Source organism: Oreochromis aureus, linkage group 5 (genome assembly GCF_013358895.1).
Source record: "Oreochromis aureus strain Israel breed Guangdong linkage group 5, ZZ_aureus, whole genome shotgun sequence".
Taxonomy (NCBI): domain Eukaryota; kingdom Metazoa; phylum Chordata; class Actinopteri; order Cichliformes; family Cichlidae; genus Oreochromis; species Oreochromis aureus.
Genome location: NC_052946.1, coordinates 23,068,353 through 23,095,334, shown reverse-complemented (window position 1 = coordinate 23,095,334; position 26,982 = coordinate 23,068,353). Strand labels below are relative to the sequence as shown.

Below are 26,982 nucleotides of genomic sequence, written 5' to 3'. Positions count from 1 at the left end.
TTTCTCTGCACACAAGGTTATCACATTGCGCCGACATTGCTGGCTGAAGCCCAAGAATAAATCCTCCGTGAACCAAGCTGGTGACTTCTCATGTGCCACATGTTATATACGATCCTACCTTTAATGAAATTTGTGAATTTACAATTTTTATATGCCAATAAATATTGATCTGAAGATGAGTTTATGAAGCTTAGTGTCAGCGTATAACATTTATGCATGTTTGTACAATGCATGCAAACAAGAGATACATGCACATGTGCAGAAAAACACGGTCTGTTCTGTTGTTTTTTTTTATAAAAGATCAATTTCTACGTTATTTTATTAGCTGTATATTAACTTTAAGTATACATGTCTTGCACTGCGTCTTTCTGGCTTCTGATGAGTGCAGGGTTATCACTGAAAATGAGCTAAAACATTAGGCCTTTTGCTCAATATTTGACAGACTTCTGCGTGCTCTAAATTCCCAAAAATATGCTTAATCATGAGATGTATTAGGTTCTCCGTAGATGCAAATGGTCTTTGTGCTTTTCAGGGTGCCATGGCCTGCAGCAAGAGAAAAGAGCGCAAAGCTGTGTCTGATGAGGAGAATTCAGAGATGGATGCAGAGCCAAGTACTTCAGAGGAGGAGGTCCCCGGGTCGCTCAACATCACGGATGAAATGAAACGCATGCTTAACCAGCTGTAAGCGACACTTTTCATGAATACACATGCACCAAAATAAAGCTGGTGTTTTGTTTTGAATCAAATTAAATGAGCTCTGCGCCTTCAGCATGCCAGAATAGTTTCCGGCATGTTCCTCCATCTCCCTCTGGTGTTCACAGTGTTGCAGCTAACAGTCAGTGTGCTTATTCAGCAGAAAACAACAGATATAAATATATGGACATTTATTTACCACCAACACTTAGAATATTATAAGAAACATTACAGTTTCTGGCTCTTTCCTTCACTACTTTTGTTTTCCTCCTACTTCCCTTTTTGTCTACCCTAAGAGCACTTCTTTTGTTTCCTATGAGCTTTGCTGAATCTGTTGGCTTTTATACTTGCTTTCCTCCATCTTTGTCTTTCTTTTCCTTTCCATTCTCTGACCTTGTCCTACACAGACATTGCTCAGATAACTCCTTTGTTGCCAGGCGTGAGACGTTCGAAATCGACGACGACTGCGACAGTCTGACGTGGGAGGAAAACGAGGAGACTCTCTTGCTGTGGGAAGACTTCACGAACTACAACATGCCGTACACCCTCGCCGCGCCGACGAGCACAACCACCTGCCCCTGTGAGGGCACCAGCGAAGCTCCGGATCCAGTGAGTCCTGTGTGCATTAAGATAATTTGACAGCATGGGGTTTTTAAAGTCATGCAATTCACAGTATAGATCATTGCTGTGGCTGCGTGTAAGACATTTACTCATGCATGATGAATGAGGTTTCTGTCTGTGCTCTCTAAGGACTCCCAGGATGGAAGCCTTGGCAGCCTCATTGATGAAACAGAGTCACTATTTAAGACCAGAGAGCAGGAGTACCAGGAGACCATCGGCCAGATCGAGGTAGGCAGACCTACCAGCGAGCACACAAGACATGCTCATTCAACCACTAAAACGTATTTTTCACTTCAGGAATGCAAGTAAAAAAATTTAATTTGGCATCTTAATCAAAAAATAATAATGAGTTTTATTTTTCTTATGCTTTTTTTCTAAAAGAATAAATTGGAAAATTCAAGGATAAAAAATAATAATAATTTAGCATTAAAATGGCATTTCGTTTCAACAACTTGTACATACTAACCATTAACCATTAATAGATTAACCATTACAGAAACATTAAAATATATTTTATTAATAAGCAATACTGTTAATTTAGGGCAGCTGTTGCATGAACCTTACACTGGGTGGTGATCTAATAAATTTGTATCCCAGAAAGAGACAGCATGACTCAAAGGAGCCTTATTTTGTACGTTAGACCAAATGGTAGCAGGCAACAATCAAGAGAGATACAAAATAACTCAAATGTGGCTCTTAAATTACCTTTAAATGAGATACTGAAAGGTTACAAATACATAAAAATGTCTAAAATGTGATAAAGAACTGCAACACATCACATCTGCACAATCCTTATTCCGAGAATGAATCAGCCCAGTTCTGATTCATTCTCGGAATAAGGCTGATTCATGCCTTATCAGGCATAAATATCATGCCTGATAAGTAAAGTGCAAAGATTTCTTTGGCTTTGATTTATTTAGCTACCAGACAATTATAAATGTGTGCTCTTGCATGTTATGACTGATTGAGACAAAAGGAGGTGAAGACATATAAACTTGGTGAAAAATGTTTGCTTAGTTTTTGATTTGATTAATTTTGTTATTTCAAGTCATTCTTCTTTGGAATTGGACCTGCCTTAAAGTGAACTGCAATAGCTGTTTCTTATTGCCTCATCAACAGTAGAAAATGTGACATTTTTAATTGTATTTCCAGAGAGTTCAGCTTTGTTTTTACAGTCGTTAGCAAGGTTTAGCATCTTAACATGCTAATCCAAGGTGACGATTCAAAAGTTTAATACCCACCTATAAACATTTAGTTTGGCCTCGTCCTTACTCTCTTCCTTCTTTCTTCTCTATGTTGAATCTTGTTTTTTATGCTTTCAGATGGAACTGGCCACAGCAAAGAGTGACATGAACAGACATCTGCATGAGTACATGGAGATGTGCAGCATGAAGAGAGGCCTTGACGTTCAGATGGAGACCTGTCGACGGATGATTAAAGGCGGAAGGAACTCTCCCTCTTTCAGCTCTGTGGCCAGCAGCGACTCAGGGAACACGGACGAGATCCAGGATGAGATTTCGGACAAGGACGCAGAAGCTGAAGTCGCCGTTAGTTGATGACTGCATTGCTGGGCTTTGCCCCATCTCCACTTGTCTCCCCGCCCCTGGTTATCACAGGATTTAAAGGCCCGGCTAGAGAGGCGGACCAATCTAAATCCGGGCCCTTTTGACCTACAAATTAAAGTTCTCTCGGTCGTCCTCACTGGTGCAGACCCAGAACTGGTGCTTTTATACTATTTCTGTTGTTTAGAAAGTGGTGGTGGGGGAGCGTCTTTGCTTGGCAAAGAGATAAAGAGTGCGTAAAGAAACCATGCTGTGCTCTCTTCCTCACTGCTGCCTCGCTGGATCCTCGTCCAGAGCTTTAAATCATTTTTGGGATAAGAAGAAGAAATATTTTAAATGGGCCGAGAAGTTTTTTTCTACCCTATTACGATCCTTTATTTCTAAAGGAATTGAAAACAGTACATATTGTGCTCCTTGTTTAGTCGAGAACGAATACGTTATTCACCAAAAATATATCCACCTTTTACATTTTTGAATATTTATTTTAGATTCCAAAATGTTGGGTGTCCTTAATTTGAACATTTTATATTATTATTTGAGCCCAGCTGGGCTATTTGCAATCCAAATTAAACTGGGGATTTGGGGAATTTAAGTGTCTTCTGCTGGGGAGACAAAAAGAGGTGGAGACAAATTGTGTTGGGTTTTCTGGTGGTTTCTGGGGGAACTCTGCAGGGTTTGCCAAAGCTGACAGAGGAAAGGAGCACAGCCTTTTGATGCATCAGTGCACTACTCAAGTTCTATGCAATTTAGCTGGCCTTATTTTTTGGACTGGCTTTCACCCTTCCTTGTTTTTCTTAAGACCACTAGCCTTTTAAATAAAGCAGGTGTTTTCTATATATCAGTTAAGAACTTGTGTTTATGTATAAAAATAATCTTAGTATCAGACGTTTGTTGTTGTTTATTTTTTTCCTCAACATCAGTAGCAAAACAAACTGGAACAGTGTCTTGTAACACCTTCATTCATGGCAATAAGCACTGTAAGCATTTGTTAGATGTTATGCTGCTGAAGCTGTCCGTGACTTGCACTGATTCAGATTTACTTCGTTTAGGAGATGGTGTTTTTGTCCTGTGCACTTTGTGCACATCAAGGCGGGTCATTTAAAATTGGATTACGTCCAGTAGTTCTGTTAAAAGTTACTGAGTAAAATGAATCATCAGTGTAATCAAAGCCAAACAAGTAAAAACCAAAGGTCATGTCATAAAAACGGTTCGCTTTCACATACGTCTAACACGTATACATTCAGTTTATTCATGTGCTTTAGTAGGAAGACGTTTTTGTTGGTATGTGTGATTTCAGTTATACTCCTGATTGTAGACTATTTCATACTGTCCTGTAGTCAGGTTGCACATCCTGCTTTTTCTCTCTTGTATTGAGGCTAGAAACATCAGACCTTGTGTAGAGGGCTGTAGGCATGTGATCGTAAACCCCAGAGGCCTTTTCTGTTTTATTTTGTAATTGTCTTTCTGCAACAGATTGAGATGTCTCGCACTCACAAGCTGACTGACGCATGGGGACAGAAGTGATCTTTTTATCACCTCTTTGTATCATAGTATATGTACGGTTTGCTAGATCAAAGATCAAGTGCTACTTCTATTTTGAAGTTTTAAAGAAGCAGAATGTTAAAATACTGGCCTTTTGTTGTTTTAGCATGCTTGTGGGGGTAAAAGGAGCTATGGGTCTTTTTTAAATAACATTATATTTTGAATTTTAAAAAGCTGCAATGCAGACAGTGCGCTATGTTTTTAATCAAGACAGTGTCTCTCCCAATATGAAAATGTATTCGTGGCAGAAAAAAAGTGTATTTTTCACTGTTTTTAATCGTTCTGGGTTAACTGCAAAAGGTGTAAACTGTGTTATGTTGCCATATTCAGCTGTTTTTAAACTTGTTCCATATGTTTTCGGTCATTTATTTACCACAACACAACACCCATTACTAAAAACCAATTGACTATATCAGACAAGAGTGGGGAGCATCCTTACTCACAGAGAAAACATCATACTCTTATTGCTGATAAATAAAACCAGCCTGATAAGCATCAAAGAGCCATTGTTTTACTGGGACTGTACTGTGTAGCGACGCCACAGAGCAACATTTTGACATGCAGGAAGAGCAAGTCCATAACAACAAACGGCAGTGTTTCACCCCACTGTCGCCGTCACACTAACCAGCCAACCAAAGCGAGCGTGTACAGTAACATGACAAAGACATATATCAAGCTCTGAGTCCTACTAACTCGGGAAAGTTGCGCAGCCTTAGTGTTTGTACCACAGATCAGTGTCAGTTTTCCACAGTTTGGAAAAATGTATTGGTTTTTTTTTTTCCATAGTCGGCCGTTCTTGCAAACCATTATCATCACCTTCCCGTCACTTTGAAGCAGGTTGTAGTTCAATCGGTTGAAAATGCTGTAGCAACTCTCTTTGTTGAATGTAGCTTAAGCAAAAACAAAAAACATGTAGCTGTTATTAAAAAAAACAACCCAGGGATACATGGTGTGCTGTTTGCTTATTGGAGACCTTGTTATGTTTTGCTGTACTTAACAGGTTTTTAAGCTGACCGACTCACAGTATGTGGCCTAGATGTATGCAAATTAGGTCCTGGTGGATGTGAATGTTTCATACTAATAAAGGGGTTTTATATGAGCGGTTTTTATCTGAGGGATTATGTGGTTAATTGTCCTGTCAAGTTTTACATTACATACCTGTGTTTGCTGTTAATATCATTATTAACCTGATAGACATGGCAGAGTGATAAAGAGCAGCCGTACTAAGGTAGAATCTGCAGAGCTGTTACTGGTCTTTGTGTTTCATTTGCTTCAAAGGTTGCATCCTGTCGTTCCAATTTTAAGTAGCTGATTTTATTTACTTCAGTTTGTTTCATCGTTTGGATTTGTACATTTTCTTTATTATTATCATTATTATTATTATTGTTATTATTTGCTTAAACTATTGAAACAATGTATTCATGTGGGTGGAGGGCTGATTCATTTTCAAAATGATGAATGTACTCAGTTGATATTGGGATGAAATGGAATAAAAGGGTGTATTGGATAAAAATAGAGGCTGTTTTGAGTTTTTGAAAATATGTATATATGTTTATTGATTGATTGGGTTTCTTGTTTTTTTTAAGTAGACTAGAATGCACTGCTTAAGGCAAGTTAATAGACAGTAATTTTGAAGTTGCTTTTGTGTTGCAGTCTGTTGGTGTACTAGAATATTTTGGAAAGACTGCTTTTTAAAATGAAATCTATGCCACCAAAAATAGTTTTTGAACACACTGATTCATCATAAGAAGATTTCCAAAAAGTATGCTACTACTGATTGAAGCATCTTTTAATGAAAGTGTAGAGGATCTTTTGGCAGTTTAACATGTAACATGGACTAAAAATCATAATCATAATCAAGCAGATAAATTTTAAGAAAAACTTACATAATTAAGGTGTCCTTTCACACAAGGAGTCCTATTAGGGTTATTTTGTCACACACTTAAAGGACACTTCGTTAAGTACATCTTGCTCGTACTGCATTGGGCCTCATTTTGCCTTCAGATCTACCTAAATTCATAAAGTTGCTGCAGACTTGTCAGCTGGACAATCAACCTGTCAACTTTAAGTAGTCTAACCATTCTTTTTCGCACCATTCTTTATGAAATCCAGAAACTTTGTGTAGATGATCAGTTTCTCAAGTACTCACAGAAGCCTGTCTAAAACCAACAACTGTGTCACAGTGGCCTACAAGTGTATACTGTTAGAATGGTGGGTGCTTATTTTAAACATGGGCAAAGTTATAAATAATGAGGTCAAAATATGTTTAAAAAAAGGCTGCTCTGAACTCTGTTTCAGTTTTTTTCTATTCTTGGAGTTGGAGTCAGAGACATCCTTATGATATACTGTGATCTCTGGTAACACAGCTCTGGTTGTGACAACTGAAGCCTCACGCAGTGGCTGTTCAAATGTTGCATTTGGAGTAAAAGAATAAAAACATGGAGCTGCAAATGAGCAAAACAGGTCATCATGAAATTACTTTATTCAAACTAGTCACAGAGAACATCATATCACCAATACTCAACCAGATTAAACTGCAGTTCTTTAATTCTGAGCAATATGATCTGCAGATAAAGTTTAAAACAAACAAACAAACCATATATTTAAAAATGGCACTTGTGTGTTCTTGTGTGATGTTTAAATATTTATTATACAGTTTAATGGAAGTAAACATAGTAAAAGTAACATTAAAAACACAAAAGATGTGTTTTTAATAAACTCATCTTATTTAAACATATTTTCTTTCTAAAAATGCTTCAAAATTGTGTTTTTAAAGAGAAATAAAAGTCATGGCACGTCTTTTATGCAATTTTTGAATAAAAGTTTAGATTTAGCCGAGTAGGAGCTGTTGCGGGTGACAACTGAGAAACAGAAGTGAGAATTTAAACTCAATCGGTATCAACTAACCAGTTCATTCTTTGCACAGTGTAAGTGCAAATAGTAATAGATGACATTATGTCTTATATCTGTCTTATTTCATCCCTCCACCTCGAGAAACACGATTCTCTTGGCCACGTTCTCCTCGCCGTATTTCTCCTGCAGCCGTTGGATGCCGTTAGGCTCAGCCGAGAGCAAAAGTCTGTCGTCACAGCGATTCCAAAATGGTCCAGAAATGGAGGTGGGATTCAAGAGCAGGTCTTTTGCAGCAGAAACGTCTCCGCTGGTCTTAAGTAAAGCTTTGGTCACACTAATTAAGTCCTGCAAGAAAAACAGCAAAGGTTAAAAATGACTTAACACAGAGGAAGCTGCAAGTTCCACAGTTAACCCCTTTATATCTGAATAAGCAAAATAAAGGCTGAAAGAATATAATGGAGAAGAAAAACAACACCTCACCTTATCTGTCTGGTTCATGAGGTCTCTGATTCGCAGCTTGTCCTCCTCTAACAGGTCCTGAGTCAGAGAAAATGCAGCGTCTTTGTTCACTGTTGGCTGTGGTTCTGAAGGAGCTGCTGGACGCTCACCGATGACAGACTGAGGGTCGTCTTCCTGAGATTCACTGTCGAATATGAACAGGTGGGCCTTGGAGGTTGTACCCACAGCCTCAGACACTACAGGCTCAGCAGCTGGAGGCAGGCAGCTTTTCTCGGCTGCACAGTTGTTACTAGTGGCCTGGGCCTGTTCCACATTACTCAGAGGGGTCTCAGTGGGTCCAGGTTTAGTGCAGGACTGTTTGGAACCAGGATCCAGAGTTGTGTCTGCAGGCGGAGGATGAAGGGAGGTCGATGTAGCTGCTGTTTGTGCAGGGTTTTGGAGATCTGGAGCTTCGAGATCATCAGACTATGAGATACAAATGTAACTGTGTTAAAGAACATATATAACACAGAATTATTATAAAACACTGAAAAACAATGATGAAATACTTGAATTAAATCATGTACAAAGGCGAGCTACATGTAAAGCAAGAAACAACAGAGTGTAACAGATGTTGGGAGTGCAGTTTAATGAAAACAGGAACTTTCATGTGTGTAAAAGAAGCAGCAGACGCTTTGGGGGTCAATAACCAGCAAAGAATCTAGAAATTCTCTTCTATGGCTTCATGCTTTATATCAAAACTATCTGTGGTTCTCTGACATTCCACTATTTACAGAAAAGTATTTTACTACAATTACAATCTGTTAAAATTTTCAAATGGAATGCTTCTATTGTCACAACTCCTATTCAATTTCAATTCAATTTGATTAAGTAATAGTAAAGACCCTACAATAATATATAGGATCAGAGGGTACAATCAGAGGATCCCTATTTTCAAGCATTTTGACAACTGTGGGAAGGAAAAACTCCCTTTTTACAGCAAGAAAACTCTGGCAGAACAAGGCTCAAGGAGGAACAGCCATCTGCTGCGACCGATTGGTGATGAGTGGAGGGAGACAGGACAAAAGACCTGCTGTTTGTTAAAAAAAAATGAACAAAGCTAGAAAAAACATTAATATTGAATGTTACATTTTTAGGTCGCAGGTCCATAAAGCCCAACAGGAGACACCAGCACTCCCAATCAAACTGGGAATCAAGAGTGGGAACTGTTGCATGCTGAGACACTGAGTGGTGATTTTACAAAGTGTATCAAAACCAGCATCCTACCTCACTGTCATCTTCAAACTCCTTCGTTGCCAATTCGAGAATCCCCAACTTTCTCTTCTCTTTCTTCTTTTCTCCTTTCTGAGGCACTGGATCGGTTTCATCTGAAAACCACAAAAAGTATAAGAAGTGTAAAAAGAAGGGTTGTAAAAAGAATGAAAACGACTCTTTGTGTCATGACATACCTGCTTGTATTGTTTTAGATATGGCTGCGGGTGTACTCTGCTCCTCGTCACTCTCAACGTCTGCTCTCAGAGTTTTTCCTCTGGCTTTCTTGGGAAGTGGCTGGTCTGTGGTCGTATCTTTTTGAAGAGCAGACTTAGTTTTTTTCAGGGGCTGGGGAGATGATGTGGTTTGCACTGCTTGGGTTGATGATGACCTGAGTTTTTTGCCGTACGGTTCAAGCTCAAGCTGCCTGCGAGTCCTTCGACGCGACGGTTGTTCCAGCACCGGGGAGGCCTTCTGCTTCTCTTTTGGCTTTTCTGATGAGGAACATTTGGGCGTGGGCTCAGGCTGAGCTGGTGTGGAGTCATCCCCTGACAAACTTTGTTTTTGTGGGGAGAGAGGCTGAGGTTCACCTCTTTCTGCGTCTGTGGTCAGCAGCTGGGTCTCTGCCTGTAGGTCCGCACATGGCGGCACAGTTTGAAAAGACTGAGACACTTCAGCTTCTAGAGTTTCTGATTGTTTGCTTTCAGTTTGTTGTTTATCTGTTTTCTGACTCACATGCTGCTCTTCCTCTTGGTCTACATTTTCTGGTGTGCTTCCTGTTTGTACTAACTGGACATCGATCTGTGGAGACACCTATTTTAGGTTATGTCTTTACAGCAACTATAACCTCATACAGCACCCTTACAGCATACAAGCAGTGAGTTCCCACCTGTGTTAGGTCTGTTTCTGAAACATCTTCTTCACATGAAGATTTCTGAACATCTGTCTCTTGATGCTCTTCCACCTAGAGGCAGACAGAGGAAATGAAAAGCTTTAGCATTAAAGTCTATTAAAAACGTGACTGCCAGCAGCCTGAAAATATGTCAAAGCTGAATTTGGTTAGTCTGATTTTATTTAACCCACTGCTGCCACCCAGTGGCAACTCTTCGCCTTACACCTGGTAAAAAATGTTCCAGATTTTAATTAAAGCTTTAAGACGTTTAGGAGGTAGCTTGTGACATATTTTACTACATGTGAGAGATTTTTTTTTTCCTTTTTCTTCTTCTTCTTCTTTTTTTTTTTTTTACAATAAGGGGGTTTAAGTAAAATCAACAACAGGATTCTAATGTAAACGCAGGTAAGACGGTTTAAGCATGCTGCTGTTTGGTGGAAACCAGGAGTAGACACACTGTAAAGTTCACAAATGGGATGTGCTCGAGGACTAGAATTTGCATTTTATGTTAATCGAAGTGGATAAAAAACAATCAATAATATCTCATATAGAACAATAAATATAACAATATAGTACAGCGGTCCCCAACCCCCTGGCCACAGACTGGTCATTTGGTACCGGGCCGTTACAGTTTAGGCTTGTGTGTGAAATTTATGGTTTTCAGGGTTTTTATCATTATTCTTTATTGTTTTTATCGTTAACTCGGTTTCCCTGGGTCTTTTCCTGTGTGTTATGAATAAATCTTCTTTTTTTGGTACCAGTTTTATTTTGTTGTATTTATCTGCGAGACCTTAAAGGCTGGTCTGTGAAAATTTTGTTGGACATAAACCGGTCTGTAGCGCAAAACAGGTTGGGGACTGATACAGTATATACTATAATATACAATATTCAAACCACAAACATGCTACAGAAGAATTCCCTCATTTTGGAACGAGCTGCTCAATTTGTCGGGGCTGACCTTTCTCCTGTTCACAGATACCCAGCTCAGTCTCACCTTTACTCATATTCATGTTTCTGACTGCATCCACGTGGTGCTGTGTAAGACTAAACAATCATCCAAAGGATTAAAAATTCTGAATTTCATTATCTGGTACATCTCGTCCTACTATACAGTCGTAATGTAGATTCTAATATCATTTTGCCTTTCAGTTTTGTAATGTTAGTGGATGCTGTTGTCACTGCTGTGATGTAAATATGTTGGTATTTTGGATAAAAATAACAAACTTTGTTCAAACGGAACAATACTGGTTAAAAACGGTTTACTTACTTTTACTTAGCATCTCTGCGCATGTTCTTTTGCTAATAAAGCTACTTTCTGCTGCGTCCTCATTCACAAGGATCGCCACAGTTGGTAGCTCTGCATGTTTTCACTGGCTGCCTTTCCTGATACAACTCCAAAGGGATTTGTGTCTCCTCCCAGGATCAAACTGGGACTCTTTCATATGTAAGGTTTTTAAATCTCTAAATGGTCTAATATTTGTCTGATTTGTTGAAGCCCCATGTCCCCGTTCGTTCGCTTCAGTCAGCTGAGCAGCTGTTGCTTTCAGTCCCCAAGTCACGGCTGAAAATTAGAGGAGACCGAGTGTTCTTTATTGCGGCTCTGACGCTTTGGAATAATCTTCCTCTCCATCAGTGCCAGTTTTTAAGTCCTTTTTATTCCCTGGCTTTTAACTCTGTGGGCAACTGACATTTTTATTAATTTTATTGCTATGTTTGGTTTTTCCTATTGTATTACTATATTTATATTTGTATTGTACAGCACTTTGGTCTACCAGGTGTGTTTTTAAAGTGCTATATAAATAAACGATGATGATGATGATTAGGCAAATGTGTAAGCCATACAGTACGGAGCCACTTTGTCTTTCTGTCACTCTGTCTCTGTCACTTTTACTAAATGCTGTTTTAATTTTATGATGTCGTGGAAATACTCTGTGTATTTAAAGTCAAACTTTACTTTGAAAATTCTAAGTAAAAAAACAAAGCAATAGTGGAAACAGACTAACATATGACCAAAAAACACAACTAAAAATAACAAAATTGTAACGACAACATCCAGATAGTTAATCACCTCTGTCTTTTCTTCTGCTGTCTTACTGCCTTCTGGCTTTTCCGCCTCCACAGCGGCTGTCTGTTTCTTAGCCAGTTGTGCTTTGTAGCGGTGTTTCATCGACTGCCAGGTGTGACCGGTCACATGCTGTTTCTCCATCTCTTGCCAAAGCCGGTTTCCCCCAGTCCCTGTCTTGTGCTTGCTGACATAATTTAAAATGGCAGCATCTTCTTCAGGAGTGTAGGCACTTCTGCCTAGTTATAAAAGAATGTAGAGATAATGTAGAAAACAGAAGCAGATATAACTATTCACCAGATTTGCACACATTTCTAATTATAACTTCAAACAATTCAAGTAATAAAAAATATAATCTGTAAAGTGCAGACGTGTTAGAACACAATCCTTCAGACATGGAAAGTGTGGGTTTAGTCATACCTCCTGTGACTTGAGGCGAGCTGTTTTTGCTGTTGCTGAGTCTAGCAGAATGTCTTTGGACCTTTTCAGGATTTAGCCTGTAGTCCTCTAAATTCAACTGTTCATTCTTCTCAGCACAGTCATAAATATACTGGGTGGACACGTACCTGAAAAGTAAACAAGGGATATGTAATAAGACTTCCAGGTATGCTCCAGTGCTGCTGTTGTGTGTGTGGGATTCATAAGATATGAATCAGAAATGGGTTGAATAAATTTATCACCACCAAACTAAACTGAAGAAGCGTTTTCTTTTTTATCTTCTTCTTATTGACTGAAACCCCCCCCCCCCAAATTTCTTTAAATGTAAACCCCTGCCGATATTAACATGAATTCTCAGTTCAGCACGTACCAGTGCGCAGTGGATTCAGGAATGACACTTCTGTCCTCAGGATCAGTCAGCAGTATTGCTCCTGGTTGCTGGACGTTGCACAACATTCCTCCTCCAGCCGAGATGAGCGGCTGGAGTTTGCGTTTGATGGGACCAGGTCGCAGGAAGAAATTCATCGGCTCACCCTCCACAGTCATGAAGAGAACTGGAGAGAAGGCAGGCCGGGCCACAACTTCTCTTTTGGATGGCATCTCACCTGCTGGAAGAGATTCAATAACAGCCAGCACTATAAGTGTGCTACATGGATGTGATGACTGTGAAATTCTGGACCAACAGCAACTTACATTTTCTGTATATTTTAGTTTTAGGGTTTTTTTCTGTTGCTGTCGTTATTAATTCCCTCTTTTGCCAGGAGAAAAAAAAATCTGATTATTATAAAATGATTTGTTAACTTGTCAAGTCTTTCATGTCTTTATCACACATAACAAATAGAGTTCATGGCCAAAGCTAAATATCTTATTTAAAATCAGTCAATGAGGCCCATATTGGCAGTATATTGATGCATCACTATTCTGTTAACAATGACAAAATCTGTGATCATTTTTTTTTGTCTTTATATAAACAGTCAACTAGGCAACCTTTGTTGTCAACACATATAAATCATCTGCATAATGAATGTCAAAATGTTAAAAAATGTTTTATTCTTACAGCAGTGACTCAGTTTCAGGACTGTCTCATGCAATCATGTCTTTTATTAGATACCCCCCCAAAAAACAAAAGACTAGTTAAGTGTGTTTTACAAAGAGAGGAGCTTGACACTGCACGTTCAAATTAAGTGTTAAGCTCAGACATCGTGGGGTCACACTGGACTTAATTTAAAAGTCAAGCCGAAAAGTTAATATCAATCGTTAAATTAAATTTCTAAAGTCTTACATTAATTGGGCCATTTGTGGCTCTTATTGCAACCAAGATGTTTCTATTTATTTAATTCTATTCTATTTATTTATTTGTATTTAATTTTTTTAGCTTCAATTAAAAAAATAACTAAGCTTGTTTTATATACAAAGGTTTTGTGTGTACAGTATTTGCCCACTTTCTCTTTCGTTATTAAAAGGCTACCCACCATAGCCTTTTGAGGTGGTGGTAATTAAATCACTACTAAAAGCCTCTTTTCGATCCAGCTATCTTAGCTCATTATATGCCGATTTCTAACCTTCCTCCAATTTCAAAAATTCTTGAAAGACTAGTTGTCATAACATTGGGAGATTATCTGAAGATCAACTGTTTATTTGAAGGGTTTCAGTCAAGATTCAGAAAATCTTAATGGTACAGAAACGGCACTAGTGAAGGTTGTGAATGATCTTCTTATGGCTTATGACAGTGGATTCATCTCTGTGCTTGTTCTGGTAGACCTCAGTGCAGCATTCGACACTGCTAATCACAATATTTTACTACAAAATGTGGAATGAAAAAACTGTTCAGTAAAACTGTTACTGAATGATGCTGAAAAGATAGTTCATACATGTGGGGCGACCGTGGTTCAGGGGTTCGATCCCCTACTCTGTCTGGCTTGGTCGTTGTGTCCTTGGGCAAGACACTTCACCTACTGCCTACTGGTGTTGGCCAGAGGGGCCGATGGCGCGATATGGCAGCCTCGCTTCTGTCAGTCTGCCCCAGGGCAGCTGTGGCTACAACTGTAGCTTGCCTCCACCAGTGAGTGAATGTGAGAATGAATGGATAGTGGAATTGTAAAGCGCTTTGAGGGTCTCGAAAAGCGCTATACAAATGCAATCCATTATTATTATTATTATTATTATATCTATCTGATAGATGGACAGTTAGTGAGGACCATTACTGTTTACATTATACAGGCGTCCCTTAGGTAACATTATTAGAAAAGACTTTCTTACATGACTACTTACATTTATTTTAATGCATTATTGTAATGCAGATGATACCCTGCTTTAATTATTCATGAAAACACATTATACAAATCTACTAGAAAAAAGTACAGGCATGTCTTAAAGACACCTAGGCCTGGTTTCAATTCAGATCACTACAACAGCTGCAGATAACCTCTAATTTCCTGCTTCTAAATTCAGACGAATCTGAGCTTTATTGCAGTCGTCCCTAATAATCTTAGGAACATGGTGACCAACCAGATACTTACTCTGGGTTGCACTATTTTAGCCTCCAGTAACACCGAGAGGAACCTGGGCATCATTTTTGATTAGGATATGTCCTTTAATGGACGCAGTAAACAAATATGTAGGACTGCTTTTTTTCATCTGTGCATTAGCTCTAAAATTAGAAACATCCTGTCACTGAGTGATGCTGAAAAGATAGTTCATACATTTATTACTTCTTGCCTGGTCTATTGTAATTCATTATTATCTGGTTGATCTAAAAGGTTTACTTATGGTTCCTAGAGATGGACAAACTGTAAGCAAAATTAATACTGAAATAGCCCTTAGCAGGGCGTGCTCTGAATTTGCCTACGTGGGTGTGTCCTGCCGTCTCTCCAGCCTTTGATGCCACCTTTCTGTACAGCAGATTCTACTCAGTAATTAGGCTAGAGTACTTAAAGTCAGACTTGTACACTTATATGTGTATTTACTACACTTCAGATCAGTAGAGTGGTATGGTGTGTTTTTGCATCATTTAACCATTCTAACTTACTCTGTTTGGACCAACTTTCAGGTTTCGTTATGGTCATCCTTTTAGGAAGGTGACAGCAGCTTGTCCATGTCACCTTTCAGTTTAATTATTGACATAAAACGATTTTGTTGCCTCTTTGTTTCCTTTTTTGTGACTTACCCCAAATCCCCTGCACATTTAGGCGCGCGTAACGCTAACTATAATAAAGGAGTGGTGTACCCATTATAATTTAAGGCACATCTCCAACAGTAGATGATGGCAAATCAGATCTATATACGTTCATTTTAAGACTTCACACTACATTACTTTTATTTATCTATTGTCTGTTATGAGTTGTATACTTGTATATTTTATGTAATCTGCCTACGGATTTAAAGAGAAACTGTTGCTTATATTTGTATTTATAATGTATTTATTGTATTTATTTGTATAATTTCCAACATCCATTTTTCGTGCTGAATTTTCTTTTTAAGTTATTTAAAGGTTTACGGTGTTCAAGCTTGGTTGAAGCAACTTTAAAATGATTATTTTGTGAGATGGTTGTTTTATTGATGTAAGTGGGTTCTTGGTATAGTAAATATACAACAACATCTATTTTTGTCAAAGGTTCTCTGTTGTCTGAGAACCTTCACAGACAACATCTATTTTTGTGTTTATGTTTGTATTTTTTGTTGTAGTTTTCAATATAAAACGGTCACTCAAATTCACTGTGAGGTCGTTGTGGCTGATTGTCTTATAAGGGAATATTATATAAAAGAAAATCAACCGGAAACTATGCAAAGCTGGACAGATTCATCCAGTGTAAAAATATGAGGGACAGAAGACGCTACGTGCACCGCTGAGACACGTTTTTCAGGCTCATATGAACAGCAGGCAAGAGGTCTGTAACATCGCTAGCCCGTCAAATGGCAAACTATAAAAAGAGCAGTCGCCTAAATAAATGTCATCTTAGATTAGAAATAATATTTTAAACTTACCGTGCACTTTGCCTTCTTCCTAGCTAGTCTTTCCCGCCCCAGAAAAACAACAAAGCTCACTTCCGGGTCTTTTTCTTCCTCGTTGAATTGTTAGAGGTTAGAGGCTCCATATCGCCCCCACTGGTCGCATCCATATTATGCGAAAAAGGAAAAAGTACGTAAAGAAGTAAGAAGTAAAAGTAAGTAAAGATCCTGTGAAAATCCTCATTTATAAGTAAGGAAAGGAAAATATACACGTTATTGTGAAATAATACTTAAAATATCATAATGATACTGAAAATTATACTCATATAATTATAGCAGCTAAAGTAGAAGGTCAAGAATAAAAAGTAAACAACAACAATAATAATAGCTTTATTTGTACAACACTTTTCAAAACACGTAGTTACAAAGCCAGACTTAACCACATTAAAGCTAAGTATACACCTTACACCATACAGACTAATAATCAACCCCAGGATCACACATTCATTCCAGCACTTCCATACAGGCAAATACATGTAAACTATGGTTTAAAGTGAGACAGTGGGAACTTGATGATATTGTCTGAAAAGCCAGATGCAGTCATATGGTCTCAGTAGCTTTACAGTCCATGTAGTGCTTCATATGTTTATAACAGAATTTTGATTCTGAATTTCACTGGAAGACAGTGAAGGGAAGCAAGAATAGGTGTGATTTGTGAATTTCTATTTGTATCATGCTGCTGCATTCTGGAGATGGGCTATGGAGGGTTGAGAGATCTAGGTGAAAAGTGAGTAAAAAGGTGAGAGAAAATGAAGATGTACACACAAATTTCTAGATGATTTAATGAAAGTAAAGGTTTGATATTTTGCATTTGAAATAGATGAAGGAAACAAAACTGGATGAGCTTAGAGATGTGAGATTAGCACATATAGTGAAAAACACAATGTGTTTCTTAGATCAACTGTACTAACCAACCAAGATTTTCATCACAAAGCAGTTGGTAACACTGAAATGAAGTGGAGTAAATATTCAATTTATCACTCTGAAATATATTGGTAAAAATAATGTATAAATGTATAAATCATGAATTGAATTTTGCACAAAAGCATTTAATATATATTTAACTGCATTTTTTGAGTAAATGTGTGGACTTAACATATGAAAAAGAAAAATCTGCCATTAGCTTTTCAGTAGAACTGCCATGGCCTTGAGTTACTATCATATAAAATAGAAAGTTTTCACAAAAAGTGCAGCCCATGATTCAGCAGCTGGTACAACCACCTTTAGCAGCAATAACTTGACTAATAATTTTCTGTTTCACTTTATCTGGCTCTCACATTATTGTGGAAGAATTCTGGCCCACGCTTCAGTAAACTGTTTGCAAAGTATATCAAACCGGCTGAGGTCTGGACTTTAGCTGACCTATTGCAACACATTGATCATTTTCGTTTTCAGCTGTTTTGTTGCAGATTCACTGCTGTGCTTGAGATCACTGTTTTATTGTGTGACCCAGTTTTATCCAAGCTTCATCTGTTGGACAGATGGCCTCACATTTAACTCTAGAATACTTTCGGTGTTGTGGCTGCAAAACAAGCCCAAATCTTCACCACTCCACCACTGTGCCTCACAGCTGGTTTGAGGTGTTTGTGCTGATATGCTGTTTTAGGTTTTCTCAAAAATGTGGTGTTGTGCATTATGGTTAAAAAATCGCCACTTTGGTCTCATTCGTCACCTAGGTTGCAAGGTTGGTTGTTTTACCATTTTAATATCCACACGGTTATATAACTAACTAACTAACTAACTAACTAACTAACTAACTAACTAACTAACTAACTAACTAACTAACTAACTAAATACAAATATGAAAATATGAGGTTTACATTTGTTTTATGTTTGTTTATTTTTCCAAACTTAAGCTCAACAATGAGCAAAAGTTAAAAACTGAATCATCCTTTCAGTTTGTGAAAATATTTAGTCAAACCAGGGTTGGGACCACAGAGAGCTAAACTGATGATGATCATATGTTTACAGCAGAGAAATTTCATCACTGTAAAACTCATGAACCCTGTCAGCTGAGTGGGAGATACCATTTTTGACCAGTCAATTGACCCCCTTGAGGTAGCTCTTGACAAGTAAGATATAAATCTCCTGCACCGGTTTCACCACCTTATTCCGAAACTGCACAAAGCAATAAAATTATTAAACAAAACTGACGTATAAAAAACTCATCTCAGTGGTATTGTGGGAACACAAGTAACGCTTGTTTTCTGTTAAAGCTAAAGCTGTGTCATGTTTGATTTCAGGCACGAGGTTTTTTTGCTGTGTAGTCTGGAAAAGTTCACCACAAGTTGAACCACAGAAGTTTTCCACATCCTTCAATTTTCGCAAGTCATGCAACTTAATAAACTTCCCATATTGCCTCACAGATATATATATATATATTTATGTACAATACTGGTCAAAAGTTTTAGAAGTATTTAGTAAAGTTTAGAACTATTTTTCAACAGTTTTTCCAGTTTTTTATCGAAAATTATGCCGTCTAATGTCTCATTGCACTCTGAAATGAAAGCATAGTACAAATAAGCAATTAACTTAAAAAAGAAATCATGGACTCAATTTATAGACCAAAATATATTCTAAACTTTTGACTCATCTAAGTAGCCACCTTTGGCAGATGTAATAGCCGAAGAGCTTCTTTCTACAGTAGAAATCAAATATTCTTCAGAAAGTTCTTCCCATATCTGTTGCAGAAGGTCTCATAAATGTGCAGCACGTGTAGGTTGCTTTGCTTTCACTCTTTTGTCCAGTTCATCCTAAACCAGCTCGATGGCGTTTAAGTTTAAGTGCTGGCCACTCCATGTTTTCAAGCTTCCCATCTTGTTTTGTTTCCTGAGATGGTTATGACAAAGCTTGGACTCATGTTTTGGGTCATTATCTTGCCACGGGATGAACCCCTGACTACTAGACGCATACCAGAGGGTATTGCATGGCGCTGAAGAATGCTGTTTGGTTCAGGGTGCCTCTCACTCTCTATAAGTCACCGACCCTGGATCCAGCAAACCAGTTTGACAGTTGATGCCATACACTGTCCCTTCGCCTACTTGATGGTGTACAAAGATCCTGTGTGATGAACCGAAGATTTCATATTTTGATTCATTGGTCCATAATATCTTCTTCCAGTCTTCAGTTGGATGGCAGTGTTTCATGACGTCTTAGCAATGGCCTTTTTGCTGCAACTCCTGTCCAACCTACAGCTTTAAGTCTTCTGTTCACAGTTGAAACTGAGACTTGCTTACTACAACCACTATTAAGCTGTGCTTGAAGCTGTTGTCCTGTGAGCTGCCTATCACGCAAGGTGTTAACTCTCAGAAACTTGCCCTTTGATTCATTTGTGGCTTTTGGGTCTGCCAGACCTCTTCCTGTCAGAGTTTGCCCCAGTTTTTGAGTGCCCTTTGATGGTAAAGGAAACTGTACACACTGACATCTTGACTTTCTTTGCAATTTCTCTGTAGGAAAGAACTACATTTTTAAGTGTTATGACGGTCTGTCTCTCTTCCATTGTTAATTGCTTTTTTCTCACCATATTTGTAGCAGTACAATACTGTTTAACTGATGCTTACTGGGGTATGGTACCACAGTATGTTCCAACGCTGCCTTTATACAGACAGAGGAGGTTGTAAGTAATCCAGAAAAGTTGGAACACCTATAGGAATTAGTAGCACCAGCTTTCAAGGCTTGATCAACCTCCATTGCTGCAGAATAGCTTTAAATTGTTAACCCATTTTGTGTTCCCTAAAAAAGGCCTTTTTGTATAGTTGTGAAATGTACATTATTTTTCAGTTTTGGGTAACCATATGTTTTGTTGTTTTTTTTTGTTTGTTTTTTTTACCTCTGGCAGTTAACCCCTTACCTTTGTACCATTTCAAGCTAATCATTGGACTTGAATGACTTGAATTCCAATAAATACCTGGAAAAACTGGGGTGTTCTAAAACTTTTGACCAGTATTGTTGGCCATAGTAACTAATGTCTTTAAAGTTAACCCAATAACCCTTTTCTTACATTTTTTTCTTAGATTTCTAAACGAACATCAAGAACAAATGATTCAAACTGAGTGAATTTACATAGAAATATTTGGGGGCATCTATTACTCGGGGTAAAAATGAATCATTTGTTTATATAAGAGTTCTGTGAATTATGATGTTACTCCCTTACTTTGTACTAATTTTATGTGACTGTGGTATGTGTCCTGCGCTAATCCAAATGTGTAAGAAGGGCCAAAACCTAATCAGCGTGTCCTTGAAATGTTTCATCAGACTCATTATTATGTTAGCCTTTGTGAAAAAAAACATTCAGCTTTAATTCCGCTTCTTTTTCCCCCTTCACTTAAGCCAGGGGCCATGGGAAGGAATTGGGCTTGCCTGTTTACTGTAGCACCTCGCTGACCTTGCCTCCCTCACAGTCCTGACGACTACATTATTGTTACTGGCCACTATTGTTCCTCCCCCCCTCTTCAGCTCAAACAGCTGAAACAATACAACAGCCTCTGAGATTTCTGCAACTCCTCCAGGTTCAATGTATGTTTGCAGGAATCTGTAATCATTAGAGCGATGTGAAGGTGTTCACCCCTTCCAGCTGAATGTGCTCTTTCTCTGACCTGAACTGCTGTCCTGAAGTAATCAACTCATTCCTGAGTCATTGTCATAAACTGAAAGGTTGGTTTGCTGTGTTAACATCAGAGAAATTTTTCCTTCAGAATCAGCAGCTGTAGAGAGGACGTGTGGCCAGTTCACCACAGCGTGACAGTCTGGTTTGGTTTAGCACTTCATGAGGAAAATTACCCTGTTATAGCAGTCAACAGAGGGCGATAACGCACTACGTTTATGGAACACCAGGGTTCTCAGTCATAAAAAAATTTCAATTATTTCCAGCAGTCAGGAACACTTGTTTAGGGAATAATTGTTTGGAAACATGTTTTTTTGAACAGAATAAACCTTCATCAGCACAATGCACCTTTTATTAATCACTATTTATGCTGCTTTAACTTCTTCTAGGATTGTGTAGGTGTCTCAAAATGAAGACAGGTTGAGATTTGAGTGTCTGTATTGTTCTGCCTTTTCATTGGGAGGTTGAGATTCTACTTGTGGATATACAGCTTGTGCAAAAAACGAAAAATGGACTTGGTCACTCTGAACCTCTGGAAAAACTTAGCTTTATTAAAGCCACATTGAGAAACTACTGGAAATAACCACATAACCACAGAAAGCTACAAATGGGGGAAATCTTAAACTCTGGCCTTTCTGACAGCACATCTAATCTTCCACCTGGAATCCTTGATTTGGAAAAGATGCACCATCAACTACAGAAGGATAACTCATATCACTGACTGGCTCTCTCTAAAGAAATTGTATCCATTCTTCTCAGATTTTAACCTTGGAAAGCACACGATACTAGTATACTAGTACACTACACGAGTAAAAGATATTGTGAGAAGAAGGATTTTTAAAAACTCTGACATGAAAGACAGAAACGCATCAAACTGTGCACAGACTACAAGGCGGCTGCCAGTAAGAGCCGAATTTACAAGAAAACCGCACGATACTTTGATGATAGGTCTGGGGGAGAAGGAGGAGGGGGTGGGTTTAAAAAGAGACAGAACACACAATAAACAAAGTGAAAGATTGGACTCCATTATTAACAGTATATGGTTTTTTATTTTCTTTAAAAATTAATTGGAGCAATGTGATCATTACTTAAATTCTTTGGGCCGCAATAACCCTGTAGTGACATGCTGATATTCAGAGGGTAAAATCTGTATATAGTACTCATTAAATTCAGCTTTGTTTGTCCACTTGTACCATAAAAACTTTTAACTAGAGCATCATCTTAATTATTTTGTTGCAAACAGAGGAAATTAACACATTAGCATCTGAATGGAAAAAAAAAGATAATTCCTGAAGACAGTCAATGCTAGTAGCTGGGGAAGAGCCTTAACACATGATATCTCACTGGTTAAAAAAAACAAAAACAATAAAACAGTGTACAGTAGGTGGGAGGGTTTTGTCCCCCGTTTCCTGTCCTTAAGCCAGTGGTTCTCAAACTGTGGGGTTGGCCATGCTGAGAGGGGGGATTACCAAGAGGAAAAATATGGAGTGAAAATAAACTGAATGAAGATTCTTTTTTTAGTCCACAACAATAAAAGACAATAGCTGGTGCTGTTGTTATTGATAAAGTCATGTAAAATATATTATCATAAAGGTTGTGTGTGTGTGTGTGTGTGTCTGAACTTTTTTTCGAGAGCTTACTTGCCTGAAAAAGATTGACCCACCATCACTGTAACCTAAGGCCTTAAATCTATCATAAATATCTTTCTAATAATATTTAAAAATGTGTTATTTGTTTAAACATGTGCTTGTCCGCATGGCAAACTGAAGAAATTCTGAGACATTAATACGAGTCCTTTCACTTGAGGAACTCGGGAATGACAGGTATGTTCATTATCTGTACCCTTGTCAGAGTCACATGAGAGCTTAAATCAGGTTGCACTGCAATAATTTTACGTTAGCAAATGGTGCTGAACGGTGAGTGAATCACTTGGAAAAAATCTACCTGAAAAAGATAAAGTCAGGTGAATGATGTGATGAAAGCTTTGGCAATTAAAATACAAATCACACCGTTTGAAAAAATGCTGGCGGGCGACAGCATGCAGCAACATTTAGACTCACAAGACCGTTTCCACATTATTTTTAATTGTGAATTTCCATCATACCATTTCCATGCTGGGGTGTATCACATGAGTGTGATGTAACATGGCACCACTTTAGTCATTTAGGAAACATTATATAGTTTCATCTCCGGGAGCTGTAAAAACTGATGTGCTACAGAAAGTCACAAACGCACAAACACAATAAGATTAAAGTGCTTTCAAGAAGATGTGAACCTGAACAAATCACGTATAACTTGCGGTAACTGACAAAGCAAACATCACAGTTTATTAGGGCATTACCACATCAGTTTTTGTTATAAAATACAGGTCTGCTCTGTCTTTCGAGCTTTCTAGTTTTGTAATCAAACAAAGTCATCCATCCATCCGTTAAGTTTAATGGATGCTCTGATAATAAAGTATAAAAGCTTCCTTGTGCACTGTGCTTTTGTTTAAATTGCTTGACATCAGTTCATATGACTGAAAGATGACCCCAGAATCCCTTTCTTGCGTTTCTGAAAAATGGATTGAGTTATAAGTGTTAAACAAGAAAATTGATGATGAAATATTGGCATAAAGCAAATGCAGGGAACTATATTAGCCTGTGTTTTATTGCATTTTTACAATGGCTGTAATTGTTTTACAATAGAAACAGGAACTGTCTCTCCATAAAAGGCTCTAATCCATAATTTCTTCAACTGAATGATTAAAATGTTTGCCTCACATGAACACGAAGGTCCTTAATTCCTTTGGTGTTTTCTGTGTAAACAACAGACTTAATAAAACACAGTCTTGAGAGCTCTATTTGCCTTACAGTGGCAGGTGTATCACTTCAGTAACAGGGCTTGTTCAGGGGATACACACATGTCAGGTATCCCACACGGGTGGGAGTAGAATTCCTTTCTGATGCTAAAACAAAAGAGAATAAAGAAAAATGAAGCTGCCGTTTCTTAAGGAGCTCAAACGAAAACAAAACTTCCCCGTGTAAATCACGAATGCTATCTTTGGACTTGGCTCTGTGTGGACAGAGAAGGGCAGAAATATACTTTCTGAAAATTATTTGGCCGATCAGCTCGGGAATCTTGGCAGGATTCAGTCAGCAGAGACCGGACTGCAACAAAGTGAGGATATGCTGACTCGACATAAAGAACAGATTTAATTACCATCATCATCAGCCATCCGAGAGGACCATCCGGCCCCAAGCCAGAAACCCCCACAATCATCTGCCAATTCAAAGGCTTATTTTTAGGGGCCAAACGTCCCCTTTATTCAGCTATTTTCTCACGTCCTCCAGGCTTTGCTCTCAGCACTTGTGCCTGGCTTTCCCCTTTTACAACTCACAGGCATTCAGCCTGATCAGAGCTTGTAGTTGTCATGAGAAAAAGGAAGGAAATATTTGGATAACCTACTTAAAAATGTACAAATACTCTGTATAAGTGCCTTATGTGTATAAGGTTATTAGAGATTAGGCTGCGGAGAAAGACGTTTTCGGCTTTTCTGTATAAAACTCGGTGGTTTGAGATGAAAAAATACTTAATGTTCATATTTTTCATGGTATTATCTATGTGAAGTAACTACTAACTAATAGTTAATAATTAAACTAATACAATTATAATGTGGTGTCAAACTAAATTACTCAAATTCAGGTCAAGTGCCTCAACTCTGCACTTGAGTTGTTGAGTAATTGGACTCTGTTCGATTGTCTGAATTCCCACACCCATAATGCAACACTGTCACTCTGAGGCAAGCGAAAACCTATTTGACCCTCACACCCTCATATTTCTAAATGTAATAGTTTTCCATGATTCCATGATTTGACATGATAAGAAGCTGAAGCAAGTTTAATGTCATGTTTTTAAGAAGGAAGATCATTTCATCATTTAAAACCATTATAAACTTATGTTTGTGGTGTAACTAATGGTTTAAAGTGACTACAGTGAATACTGTTTTGTACTGTAATTTGTATCAATTACATAGTACATATATTTCAGTACTTCACAGCTTTATTGAGCTTTAACTTTTCAGGTAATTGCACTGGTTTCTTGGACTTAAAGAAACCAACACTCTCTCCAGTTTCATTCTTGTTGCTACAATTGTATCATTCAGTAAGAGTAAGCAGCTGTTTTAGCAAAAAACTTCTTACCAAAGTGACATAAATCTTTTCCTTTAGTGCACATATGATTCAGCTTTGGTGTCTTTTCAGAATCACATCACATTTTCAGCTTGAGAACCAAACAATCAATTGCTGGTTTATTTCTTGACACATTGTTTGAGTCGATGGTTTACATTTGACATTACATTTTCTTTCTTAGGCAGAAATGCATGCATCTTTCTCAGTGGATAATCTATATTGAACCCACTGAACTGACCCAATGGCCAGAAAGAGAGCTTAAGTTGGACTTAAAGTCTCCCGCTGAAGAAAATACAAGGATAATACTGATATAAAAGAGAACTTTTTTTTTTCTAGCTACCTAAGTATTTTTAAACCATTGGTAAAACATACATAGATATAGGTTGAGGTCAAAAGTTTACATACAGTCATTATGGGCATGAATGTCATGGTAATTTAGGCTTTAATCATTTCTTTGAACTTCTTTTTCCCAGGGTTGAATGATTGTACAACACACATCTTCAATTACTTTTAAAAAACAAGTATTTAGTGCACAAGTTTGAATTTATTTTAGATTTTCTCTAATCCACGCAGGCTCAGCTATATAGATACAGCCACAATAATGTTTCATTAAATGTCCCTTTACAAGTTGCACCTTGGCCAGACAATACTACTACTACTAATAATAATAGTAATTATTCTGGCTGGATATGTGACCACTCTCCTTGGCAGCATTGGTAGAGTTAATTTAAATTAGTTAGTTTCCTGGCATGGACCCAGGTGTAGTCATAAATATTTTAATAAAGTTGAGGTGGAGCTTTAAGAAGGCCATTCCAGAAAATACCTCTGGAGGGTCTAGAAAGAGAGAGCATACTTTTCCCATACAAAGAAAGGTATATTCTTTTCGTTGCTCCCTGTTAATTCCAGAAATAAATTTAAAATCCTTCTCCTCACACACAAGGTCTTGGATAATCTCAAAGACCTTATAGAACGGTATCTCCTCAATAGAGCACTTTGAATTTAGGAGACTGGCACTCTCTCTGCTTCTAAAATTAGCCTTAAAACTTTCCTTTATGATAAAGCTTATTGTTAGCGCTGGACCAGGTGACCCTGAATCCTCCCTTTGTTATGCTGCAATAGGTCTAGGTTGCTGGGGGCTTCCCATGATGCACTGTGTTTTGTCTTCACCACAGTTTTTAACTGTCTGTGTCTTTCATCACCATTTTGCATTTAATCATTAGTTATTCAATCAGCTCTGGCTCTCTTCTGCAATGTGTTTTTTGTCTTGTCTTCCTCCCCTCACCCTCAGTTGCTCACAGCAGATGGCCGCCCCTCCCTGAGCCTGATTCTACCAGAGGTTCCTTCCTACTGTCACTGTGTTTACTCATAGTGGGTCATCTGATTGTTGAGGTTTTGTTGGTGTTTTGTATTATTGTAGGGTCTTTACTTTACAATATAAATTTGGCACCATATAAATAAAATCAATTACACTGAACTGAAGCTTAATGTTAGCCTACTTTATCTATTTCAAAACCAAAACCAGTTTTTATGTGTGTTTGGGATCATTGTCTTTAGTTATTGATTTGCTATGAAGCTGAAGAATTTGGAGGTAGTCTCCCTTCTTTATTATTTCATCCACTTGCAATGTACCAGTATTACTGGCAGCAAAACAGCCCCCAATCATGATACTACCACTTCCATGCTTAACAGCTGGTACAGTGTTCTTAGATTTGAAAATCTCACTTTTGCTCACTTCACCTCTTGTGGCCAAAAAGCTCAATCTTTATTTAATCTGTGCATAAACCTTTTCTCCAGAAGCCATTTTGCTTTTTCAGCTGCAAATTTCAGAC

General features: G+C 38.1%; 2 protein-coding genes across 5 annotated transcripts in view; one reads left to right on the top strand and one right to left on the bottom strand.

Annotated features, from left to right (window-relative positions):
- The window catches only part of iffo2b (intermediate filament family orphan 2b), a 29,645-nt gene extending 23,712 nt beyond the window's left edge, over nt 1-5,933 (top strand). Inside the window, exons 5-8 of the mRNA XM_031731385.2 lie at nt 533-681; nt 1,131-1,302; nt 1,444-1,542; nt 2,637-5,933. Of these exons, the coding sequence (XP_031587245.1) occupies nt 533-681; nt 1,131-1,302; nt 1,444-1,542; nt 2,637-2,870 (654 nt within the window). The 3' untranslated portion in view covers nt 2,871-5,933. The remainder of the gene's footprint in view (nt 1-532; nt 682-1,130; nt 1,303-1,443; nt 1,543-2,636) is intronic.
- Nucleotides 5,934-6,869: 936 nt separating this feature from the next.
- Nucleotides 6,870-16,439, bottom strand: LOC116313636 (telomeric repeat binding factor 2, interacting protein). 4 transcript variants are annotated; one of them, XM_031731390.2, is made up of 10 exons: nt 16,358-16,439; nt 12,744-12,981; nt 12,356-12,501; nt 11,942-12,174; nt 9,871-9,945; nt 9,717-9,782; nt 9,179-9,644; nt 8,997-9,097; nt 7,752-8,195; nt 6,870-7,616 (listed from the first exon to the last, which is right to left on the bottom strand). In XM_031731390.2, the coding sequence occupies exons 2-10, from the start codon at nt 12,971-12,973 to the stop codon at nt 7,395-7,397; spliced, it is 1,983 nt and encodes a 660-aa protein (XP_031587250.1). In that variant the 5' UTR covers nt 12,974-12,981; nt 16,358-16,439; the 3' UTR covers nt 6,870-7,394. The 4 variants fall into 4 exon arrangements, with proteins under 4 accessions (XP_031587250.1, XP_031587251.1, XP_031587247.1 ...); XM_031731391.2 differs by having other exon boundaries at nt 9,179-9,608; XM_031731387.2 differs by having other exon boundaries at nt 9,179-9,782.
- Between the last annotated feature and the right edge of the window lie 10,543 nt (nt 16,440-26,982).